At 34.0% G+C, this 12,120-nt stretch overlaps 1 protein-coding gene across 8 annotated transcripts in view; it reads right to left on the bottom strand.

Annotated features, from left to right (window-relative positions):
- Positions 1-12,120, bottom strand: part of CERKL (ceramide kinase like) — a 245,433-nt gene that overhangs the window by 201,464 nt on the left and 31,849 nt on the right. For 7 of the 8 annotated variants that reach the window (XM_037850461.1, XM_037850463.1, XM_037850464.1 and 4 more), the window contains exon 2: positions 2,086-2,328. The exons of the other annotated variant lie outside the window; for it this stretch is intronic. In XM_037850461.1, coding sequence (XP_037706389.1) covers positions 2,086-2,328 — 243 coding nt within the window. The remainder of the gene's footprint in view (positions 1-2,085; positions 2,329-12,120) is intronic. 8 annotated transcript variants of the gene reach the window in all.

Genomic DNA, 12,120 nt, shown 5'->3' on the forward strand with positions numbered 1-12,120 from the left:
AGCTGAGTCCACTTAGATGCAGAGATGTAGCAGTTTGCTTCTTCCGACAATCTTGGTTAGGGCCTTTCATTTTCATTAGAGGATTTTTACCCTGATTTGTTTGTTTGTTTGGGTTGATTTTAAACCAAAAACACTCTTTTTGCTTTTAGTCAGCAAAACCACTCTACTCCAAGACTGTAGTGAGAATATGACTCCAAACATTCTATTCCTTCCAACTCTTATCAAAATCACAGGTACGAAAAATAACATTCCTTGAGGATAATAGTCTAAAAAATATGTAGTTTATTCATCTCTGTAATTTGCCTAGATTTTAACCCTAGATCAAGCTAGAACATCATTCAATGAGCTGAATAGTTGGATTTTTTTTTTTGGGGGGGGGGACAAGTCCCTCAAGGTAGTCCCTCTGCTCCTATAAAATTGCTTTTACCAAATTGATCTATGTTGTTACGTCCTCTGCCTGCTTGCTGTCGGTTTTATGGGTGAGATATATTGTGGAATTTGCCTTGCACATCACTTGGCAAGCCCTTCATAAGCCCCAGGGGAGATTTCCTCAGAACTTCAATGCGAGGAAGAGACTTGCCCTCTCCTAATCAAATGACACATTCTTATTTTATAGACCAAATGAGTCTTATGAGTACCTGGTCATGTTAAGAAATATAATTCAACTGAAATTAATTTTTATGTTAATTTTATCTTCTGAAGTGAACTTAAAATAGTACTATAAAAATCCACTGTTTATATGGAATGCTTTTAAGTAAATATGCATGTTCTCTGTTTTCAGAGAGATAAATTAAACTATGCGCTTTGGGGATTCCTGCCCCCTTGAAAGAATCAGATCTCCTTGAAGGTCTTAAAGGGACTGGCAGAATGAAATATGCACCACACTGAAAAGACATGCTCTTAATCGTAATCTGCATTTCTGTGGGTCTAAACTATTTATAAATAGGATTCTTTGAAAATGTATCATCAGTTAAGGTGTGGACTCATTTGTGAATAGGATGTCTAAGATCCTACTTAGGTGTGGCCAAACTGAATGAGGGCAGATCTTACCTCCCTATGACTAGAGGCCTTTCTAAGAGAAGAAATTCAGAGGCAGGCAGAGGATCCAGAAGCCAGAAGTCAATGGGAACCATCAGAGAAAAGCCGCAAGAGGAGATCAAAGACACCATCATGGGGCAGGAGGAAGAGATGTAAGGCAAAGAACTCTAAAGATTGCAGCAAGCCAATAACAAAACATTACAGACTTACAGGAGAAAACCGGGCCTTACCAAAACCTGGATTTGGACTTTAAGCCCTTAAAACCATGCTGGTGGTCTAAGTCAACTCAGTGTGTGGTATTTGTCATAGCAGCCTGGCAACTAAAACAGGGACTAACAAGAAAGGATGGGGCTACTTAGTTACAGGGTCTCCCAGTTTTAATGCAGTTTAATTACAGCTCTTCTTTTACAAGCACATCAGCTGGTTGTCCTGAACCAGCGTAGGTCCCTCATAGGCTTCTTGATGGATGGTGCCAGACCTGGAACCCCATGACATCATCATGTGCCTGTTCTTTGCCTGGCACCCATCTCACCCAAACTGCAGTATCAGCAGCTCCACCATCTGCCTCCATCCACCCCGATCAGTCTGGCAAAAAGGAAGAAATGGGCTAAAAGGAAAGCAAGCCAATATTCTAGTAAACATGTTCTCTTTTCTCTGGATATTAACCTTTAGAAAAATTTAACTTGAAATAGGCATCTCTCATTTGGCAGAGTATAAACCATGGTCTCTTAAAGATTATCTTTAGAAAATTGCTATTCTCAGGCTGCCTAGTATATATGGGTACTTACCATCGATGTGTGCCTGAAAGGAAAATAAATTTTAATATAAGCTTCAGAGACATTAATAGAAAAATAAATATGCTTCCAAAAAAATAACTCTCAAATTAACCAAATTATTAAAGAATTGTGTTTTCAGATTATCCAAGCTTCTTCATGAAAGCAGACACTCATGGATTGCTTGTATTCATATATATAACATCATGTTTAGATTAATAATCTACATCAAGGAAACTAAAGTCATTATCAATTGCTATAATGGAGTACTTACCTGCCAAAATTTTCTTGAATTGTCTAAACCATAAGTCACAGTGGTCTTCGCTTAAATTAATAAGATCAATTGTAGAATCCTTTAATTTATTATGCTCCTTTTTCAAACAGATGAAGAGTGTGATTCCTAGTAAAGTACCACTACTCTGCTGTTTAGCAGAACAACGTCGTTTCAGTTTCACAGAGAATATGTCTTTGAGTTCAATAAATTCTTCTTTACATAGTAAATCAAACTTGGAAACACCTGAAAAGAAATTAAATTTTTTATCAAAACCATTGTGTTCATATCCTAAATGTATGAATAACAGTGAACACCTAGAAAAATCCTTTGTCATTTGTAATTTTATTGATTGTCCATAAATTGGTCCCTCTCTAATATGGGAAGGGAAGAAAAGAAAAATTGGATCTATTTTCCGAAGAAGTAAGGGGAAAAGGAATAAATGGAATAGAGTCCTTACTAAGCACTTAGGACATTCAGAATATAAGGATATTCATTGTATGAAGAATTCCATGAACATAAACAAAACATCCTTTCAGTAATAATAAATTAGTATCATGCAAGAGGCTACTTTGATACATGGACAGAGTAAAGTAATGGAAAGAATAGTAGAGAACACTAACAAAAGTGAGTCTGACAGGTTGTTGAACACAACATGTAAAGGGAAGGAATTGTACATTCCAGGTTATGTATAAAGTAGAAGATGGGCCCATTAAGCCAAAATATTCCATATGCCTTTATGACTCAATGATTCACCCCACCCTTTTCTGTAAGCACTAATCGATCAACATAAACAGATAAGATTAACTCCTCTAGTATGGTGGTTTTCAAACTCTTTGGTCTCAGAATCCTTTCACACTCTTAAAGATTGAGGACTCAAAGTAACTTTTGTTTATATAGGTTTTATCTGTTGATATTTATTGTATAAGAAATGAAAACTGAAATGTATTTTTAAACACAGGAATACAAAGCAAACACTCCACCAGCCATCAGGGCAATGATGTCACTAAATATCACAGAGCCTCTGGAAAACTCCACTGTATCTGTAGGACAGAATGAGTGTAAAAACAAAACAGTTTCAACTTCACTGACTCCCTGAAAGAGTCCCTGGACCATACTATGAAAATGCTGTTTTAGCATATTTTATATTACTTGTTCCCTTTGATTCTATTATTAAGTTATGAACTTTTACAGGCTCAACATTCCAATTAAGTAAAATTCATTTCATTTTAATACTGAAAATTATTACAAACTAGAAGAGTCCCTTCAATCTAGCTCTTTTGTTAAAACCTCCAGACATCTTTGAAAATAACCTTTCTTATAACAATAATATTTCAAATTCATTTTGGGGAAAACTGTATTAGAAACTGGAAGCTAGACAATATGATAGTATGCTCAAGGGAAACCAGCCTCTTTTACAGCAAATCTTCAGACATATATTTGTACTTGGTGAGCTTATTACTGCTTATTTGCACCTGGTGAGCTGGTAGACATATGACAAGAGTCTTTAGAACACTTGGGAAGGACCAGAGAGATCTTACAGGATTCTCCTACCCTCCAGAATGGAAGAAGTAGCTTTGTCAAAGGTCTTGAAACATCCTTTCTATGGTTTGTAATGGACAGTGGTAAATAGTACCCTGTGAAGTTTCAGGAAGCTTGCTACTGAATGCCTGCCTCATATAGCTGAATGTGTACAGATAAGCTATATCATTTACCTGCCTTAAAGGAACTTGTAGGCTTGGTTATAAATGTATTTTTCCCCAAAGTCAATCATACAATTAGTAGAGTTGACTATTTTTCATTTGTATTTCTTAGAAGAATTGCCTTATACATACTTTTCCTTGTTTCTATCTGGTTGCTTGTTTATTTCTCTAATTTATAGGACTCCCTCAAATATTATTGAAATTAGTCCTTTATTATATATATATTGCAAATAACTTCTATGCTGATCTTATAAGATGGTTATGACATTGGATCACACATAAATATAATTTTTTATGTAGTCAAATATGTAAACAAATAGGAGCTCTAAGAAAGTGAGACAGAAAGAACAGCCATTGAGGCGAAGGAAAAATGTATAGATGAAATTAATGCCCCTTTCATTTTTAATTTAGAGTCCTGTAGTATAGTCTGATTTCTTAACTATCTTTGTACTTTTCTTTGGTAATTAACAAGTCAATGATCCTACCAACTTAAATCTCATGTAAATCGGGAATTTAAAGATAGTAAACCAATAGCCAACATCAAAAATTGCCAGGAACTGGACATGCTTACCTATTATCATCCTTATTATTCCCAATTATTCTGGACATTCTGGCCAAAACCATATATAAGGAAAATAAAATAGCAGACAATAATTGGCAGCAGGAGAGGGAGAGGAATAGCTGAAACTTACCACTTATAGATGATATCATACTATATTTTCAAAACCTAAAAGAATTAACTTAAAATCGTTAGTACTAATAAGAGTACCAGTAAGAAAGCTGGCTAGCAATATGTCAGTACCCAGGAAGAAAGCATACTGAGGATGAAGAGATCTTATACCAATTATCAACAATAAAGAAAATATTGTCTCTAGGAAAAAACTGAGCAAAATAATGCTGGATTGTATGGAAAAAAATAAGCCTATGCCATTTAGAAATTTATTTAGAGACAAAGAATTTAATAAATGGAGACAAACCAAGTTCTAAGATTAAATATTTTCCATGCCAGCATTCTCACTATTGATAACCACTCATAATGCAACTCCAAAGTTTCAATGGTATTTTCTTTGATGGAAGGAACAAGGAACCTGATAAAATTATTTGCAAATTCTCTTGGAATAAATATACTACATTAGACAAGAAAATGTTTTAAAACTACAGTAATTAGGGGGAGTACATGTACACCAGACATAATATTTTAAAGTTATAATAATTAAAAATCTAGGATTTGATGAATGAACCAGAGAAACACTTACATACACTTAAAAATTCACTATTGTAATAATGGCGGCATTGCAAGTCAGTGGGAAATATTCTGAAAATGGTGATTTAGAACTAGCTTATCTTTTGAAAGAGAAAAAAATAATGTCCTATCTCATAATACACCAAAGTATTTGTAGAGTAGAAAGAAATTTATATTAACATAGTCAGAAAAGCCCTTTCTAAGCATGACTGTAAAGGCAGATGTATAGGGATTGAGATACTAAACATAAAATATTTAATGCCTATCAAGTCCTAAAGACCCATCAACAGAAGTCACAAGCAAAGGCCAAGTGGATGGAAATATCTGCAACACGACAGTTAAGTAATCTATTTAAACAATAAAGAAAAAAAAAAAAAACACTAAAGGAAAAGTACATAAAAGATCCAAGCAGGCAGTTCACAAAAGAAGAAATGCAAATTGACTGATGAACACATGAAAAAGTTCAATCTAATTAGTAATCAAAGAAATGCAAATTAAAACAACAAGATACCATTTTTTGCCTTTTAGGTTGGCAAAAGATCAAAAATGATGCCCAGTGTTGTTGAGGGTTAAGGGAAGTAGTCCCAGAGCTGGTGGGAATGTAAAAACGGTAACTACTGAAGGACAAGTTGGGAATATGTTTCAAAAGATTTCAAAATGTTAATTGCACAGTAGTTGTAATAACAAAAAACATTTGAAGCAATATTCATGTTCTTCAACAGGAGAATGGCTGAATAAATTTATGGTCTTCTGCAGCTCTTAAAAGAGCAAATTAGATCTCTGTGTTCTGCAAAGACATCCATGCTAAGAAGTGTAAGTGGAATAAAAGCAAATTGCAATGTAATTTGAGGGATTTGCTTCTGCTTTCATTAAAAGAAGAAATACAACAACCTCACATAGAAAACACACAAGCTTAACATTGGTTATCTATTAAAAGAGGCAGAAAAAAGGGAGGATGAGAGTAAATTTTTTGTATAAACCCTCTTACTTTTCCCTTTCTTCTATAATCAACATTGCATTTGTAATTTTTTAGAAATGTAGAAAAGGGAAAAAGACTTAAAATGTGCATATTTTTGATCCAGCAATTTACTTGGAAGGATTTATCCTTAAGAAGTAAACAATATGCACAATTTAGCTGAAAGAATGCTTACTCAACCATTATTTGAGTGAAAACTTGGAAACAACATAAGTATCCAATAACAGACTATTGGTTTGGTAAAACAAAGTATATACATACAATAGAATGTTACTCAACTATCAAAATGTAGAAATCTGGCTGGTCAGGTGTCCAAAACACCACAGCATATTTCCATTTCTGTTTTGTACGTATTTATTGTATATACAATGTTTATGTAATATATTTTCATATGCGTATATACTGAGTATGCATGCCAAAACTTGGAAGAATCGTAGGACTGCCCTTTATTCTGCTTGTTTGTCTTTGCTAATTTTTCTACAATGAAAATATTTCTATAATTAAAAAAGACTGTTTCCTATATTAATCCTAATATAGTTTCTGATCAGTTTACTTCTTTTAATTAAAAAATTCAATTTCCTAAAATTAATAGCTAATAGTTAATGAGCATGTACTATATGCCAGATATTTCCTTAAGCACTTTACATGTATTATCACATTCAATCCTAATAACCCTATGAACTAGATGCTTTCTATTAAAAGAGAAAAAACTCAGGATGGAGAATTTAAGTAACTTGCCTATGGTCACACATCTGGGAGGGGACAGATCCAAGATTTGAACTCAGGCACTCTGGCTCGTCTTAACCACAGCTCCTTAATGACGCCTGAGGTAAGGAACGTCAGGTAAACAACTTTAATCCACAACTGTAAAAGCCGGTCAGATTTAGCCACTTTGAGACAGAAAAATGATTTGCCTACTGTTTTTAGTAGTCCTTAGGAGAACAGCAAGAAACCAAGTGTGTAAATTAGCTGACCAGTATCTCATCGTAGACTGAGGTGGCCTTCAAGAAGGAAATGAGAGGTTAGATTGTAGCAACTGGGAGCATGCAGAGTTTAAATTCAAAAAATGCTGTAACTACTTTTGTAGTATTTCCTGCTCTCCCTCCTCAGGCTTCCAATCCCCTTTCCCTGCATGTGCCCACAGATTAAAATCTGAGATACTCACATGAATGGTCTCTTTGCCAGTGTGACAAGAGGAGACTAAAGGGGAAAACTATAGACTTAGAATATTTAGTTTTACTTTGAAGGGAAAATAAGCATAACTGACTTATGAGTCAAACAGTTTTTATAAATACCTAACAATAGTCGAGTGTTCTTAAGCACTCTGTTTACAGCTATAAAAATCTCTCAGGTGATTGATATCCAATGTAGAAATTCTGAACTTTCATTCATTTTGGCAATATTAACCGTTTGCAACCCATGAGCAAATCTGTGCAGTGCTCTCTAGTCACAGCATTCATGTGATTTTGAAAATAACTGTTTCCAATGTGTATGAAGATGATAGTTTTTAGATAATCTCGTTCTGAACATGGTCTTCATGAATAAAGCTTATTAGAATTCTGTGAACTTCAGTTTAAAATGGTTTTTTTTTTTTTATAGGATGTACCCTCTGAATATTGCTTTCAGTCATCAGATTGGTGGTGCTTTGCGGTTTTGTTTTTTTGGGTTTTTTCTTTGTTTATTTGTTTTGCTTTTTAAGTTCTTAAGATATGAGCAGTGACCCAGCTGGCTCTGGGAGCCAGCAAGATACTGGCTTCCTAGACAGGAAGGGGAGCTAAGATCCAAGTTTCCTCCGGTTGCTCTGTAGAAAGCCCTCAGGCTGACTCCAGTGAACACTGAAGGTTCTGGAGATCAGGAGATAGGACTAGCTGAACATCTAAGGAGGTCATTGTTTCTCCTGACTGCCCCCTCCAAAACACTTCATCTTTGGGCAATCTTAGGAAATACCAATATTTATGAGGAATATGATTAAAGGGTCTATAAAGATTGACCACTTATCTATACCCTTTGGTATTATTACTTTATAATTGACTCAGACTCACTTTACCCTCCAGGTGAATCAGAAAAGTATTGTTTTTATTTATAAATTAGTTATTTACAAACTTATAAATTCAAAAAAAAATTTAAGGTCTTCTCTATTTCACAAGACACCTGCTCTGATTCCCATGCTAGCCACCTCTGTTATAGTACAACTATTCCTGCCACAAATAAAAATAAATATTTTTATAAACTTATACAAAAGGTGCATTTCCAGGTACAACCAAACACAGGCAGACACATGCATTTTTAAACATAACTAATTTTATCTTAATTTTTATGTTAAAGGTAAAATATCTTTATTGATGAGAAATACGAAAACTTTATTCTTAAATTGAAATTTTATGTAACAGTAGATTAAAAATACGGAAATCATGTATAAATACTTTTTTGTAGGTTATGTGAATTAAATTCTTCCAGATGATATACACATTTGCTTTGTGGCATGTGGTTTATTATTTGAAATCTATTGGTTCATTAGTATCATGTTGGTTATAGCTAGTTGTTTCAGAACATTAACTGTCCTCTCACATTACTTACAGAGATACTGGGGACCATCTGTTCTTGCAAGGGATTTAAGTATATATCTATTGGATATCATGCTATTTATTTAATTCAGCACCCACTTCCTATTGTTGTACTTTCTTGGGGAAAAAGTCAATTTAATTACAGGAAATAAAGATAACCTCTCCTGGCAGGTTACCCTGTCACCATGAGAGCAAAGCAGGACCTGCTTAAAGCAGGTTACAGTGGCTAACAAGAAAAATAAAACCAACAACACTTAAGAATATTTAGCAAAGGTTTAACAAAAATAGAATAGTGAATGGCACTTTTAAAAATATTACTGTAAGCCTAGGGCTTGTCTAAGTCAATCTTGGCACATCTGTCTGATGGAGACCGTAAACAGGATTAGTGCTGGATTTATCTGCTTGGCACTAATTGCGCTCACAGTTTCTGCACATGTCCACTTTTTAAAATACTGCCTGAAAAACCAGGCTGCCTGTTAGATGGCTCTCACTACATAGTGTATGCACACACTGATGGTATATCAGATGCTTAAGCAACATGATGGCTAACAATTGTTTTGGCTCTTCAGAATTACTTATCTAATCCCCTAATTAAAAATACAAAATTCTGTTTGAATATACCACATACTGAGATAAATCTGCGAAGCAAGGGACCAATAAATTTGAATACACTTTAATTGTAAAAAGAAAACACAATTTAATTGTTAATAATCAGGTTAAACCAGAGTTTAAACAAATAGGGCTGCTCATGTAGTTGACTGAAAAATCATCACAATGCCTTACTATCTCCAAGAATTATGACTCAACACTTGTCAGTAGAAAAGCTTAAGTTCCTAAATTTATTTAGACACCAATAGTGACAGTGAAGAAATAATATCCTGTTCTAGTCAGTCTTTCTTTTAGGAAATTTTAAACTTACCATTTTGAGGAAAAAAACAGAATTTGCCAATCTAATATCCCAAAGTCACATTTTAAACATAAAGAAGAAAAAAATTAATGAGGACATACAGGTATTTCTGCGTGAAGTGTAAAATAAACTACTCTGACAGTCAAGCCAATTTATATTTTACTCTTTGGGTTGGGTATTTTAAATATAGAAAATAAACATGCTAATTCATTATTCTAAACTATACCTAATGCCTATCATGTACAAAGTGATATTAACATTTTAAAAATTACAATAGACTACATTTATCATAAAAACCACAAAAAATTGGCATTTAAAAAAGAACAGTATAATAGAAAACTCAGGCTGCTTCACTTCCGTTCATAGACAATCTTCTGCTCTAAAACTTTTTCTTAATACCTAATTTATCCATGTTCCAAATATCTTGGCCAGCTCTTACAAATCAGTTTTTTCCCTAAATCTCTACCATTAAATAAAAGGTATGTCTACTGCTACACTGTTGTTTTGCATAGTCAAATAGTCAAGAGCAACTTCCAAAGGATGTTAACCATTTAATGTTTTAAGATAAACACAAACACCTTCATCAGAAGTTGTGCAGCCACAGAAAGTCTATGAAGTCAAATGATTTTTATAATACTAAAGATGTTATTTGCCTTTTTCACCAGGTTGACATTTGCACTGATGGTACAAGAGCAATCGTGGGTAAGACTCCTGGTTGTACTAGCATTGACGTGGCAGGAGCAGCAAATTTTACTAGTAGTCCCTGTGTTCTTCACTACCACATACTCATAGCTTTAAAAAGTGCCAGTTTCATTTAAGAATGTCCTTGATGAAGCAGTAACACACATGCAAAGAAACTCAACCCTCAAGTACATTTCTTTTTGATATGTTTTGAGGAAAAGGGAAGTACACATAAAGCATTTCTGCTGCTATCAGTGGAAGCCAATGTTGCTCTCCAGGAAAAGCCCTTGTATCACTTAAATGCAGCTGCACTAGCTGTTTTTTGGTCGAACACCATTTTTACTTGAAAGATTGATTGACTACAGTATTCAGACAGTATATAGCAAATGAGAAAAGTGAGTCAGTCACTTCAAGGAAAACAGTTAAGAGCATTTGTTGTCAATGATGAAATTCAAGCTATCAAGCAAAAAAAATAGTATTTTGGAAAACTTGTATCTACAACCGTAAGCGTGAGAGCTTACCAATACTTGAATTTTCTGATGAGATTGGTGGGGGTATTAATGACTCTGACTTTTTGTATTGCATAATGAAATGTGTTGACATTTGGAAGTTCTGTATAACTAACTGTTTTGTTATTTCAATATAACCAACTTTCCCAAATGGTCAATGCAGGATGTCACAAAATCATACATAGGTAAAAGATCCACTCAAAGTGCAAGACAAATTCTCAAATAAGAGAAAGTAAAATGTTCATTGATATGTTTTCAGATTCCACATTGTAACTGACCTTTAAGAAATTGCTACTTGTCAATTTTTGGTGTAATATCGAAGAATATCCACAACTATCTGAAATTATTATTAAAAAGCATTTCCCTTTTCCAACTACTCATCTTTGTGTAACCAGATTTTCCTTAGATATTTCAACCAAAACAACATATTAACCTATAGAATACAGAAGCAAGATGACAATCCAGCTGTCTTCTATCAAGCCAGATATTGAGGACATTTTCAAAAATGCAAATTATGAAGAATGGATTTTTTTTATTTGGAAGATAGTTCTAATAAAAATATTTAATTTATGTTAAATGCAATGGTCTTATTACAGTCATTTTTAATAAATATTTAAAATGTTTATTTTCTAATACAGTATATATCAAGATATAACTCAAACAAAAGCTCTTTGGGCTTCTCAGTAATTTAAGAGTATAAAGGAGACACAAGACCAGAAAGCTGGAGGAACCCTGGTGTATAGTGTATGAAGACAGCCATATTCTTAAGAAAATGCAGCCTAAAGATGACATGATACATGTATTTTATCTGTCACCACCTTGCATTAAATAACTAAGATTTTATTATCAAATTATTTCAACTACCAATGCAACAAATCTCTATTACATCGGAAACATAATGAAATATAAGGACAATTCTAAATACTTCATACTGGATAGTATGACTCATGCAATGTGATTCTGTTTTATAATTTTCACTTAAGGACAGGAGCTATTGTGCTACCTCTGTTGGGACCATTTATTCCTTGACTTTACTGTCTCCCTATAAATTTGCCTACATCTGTCTTTTTGTTAAGTCCACTTCCACTTCACTTCCGTAGAAAAAGCAGTTATGAACAGGGATTCTCTGAGAATGGCACCAACAGAAAATATGAACTCAGTTGATACATCTTAATCTTAAGATCTAGTCATTTCTTTGGCATTATCAGTCCATATTACTCCAGATAATCTTTGTTACAGATTACTCATAAATCTCAGAAGTGTGGTAATTGGTCCTCCTTTCCCTAGTTTCTTAGAGGTTCACTTCAACATCATCATCATTCGTACTGTCTCCAATTTCTATATCCCATCACCTAGCTCAATGCTTCAAATACAGGCTAGGCTTCCAATAAAAGTTTGCTATTGACAGTATTTACCTTCAATAAGACTAATACCTTAGTCGCACTACATGCATTT

This window comes from Choloepus didactylus, chromosome 9, assembly GCF_015220235.1.
Source record: "Choloepus didactylus isolate mChoDid1 chromosome 9, mChoDid1.pri, whole genome shotgun sequence".
Taxonomy (NCBI): Eukaryota; Metazoa; Chordata; class Mammalia; order Pilosa; family Megalonychidae; genus Choloepus; species Choloepus didactylus.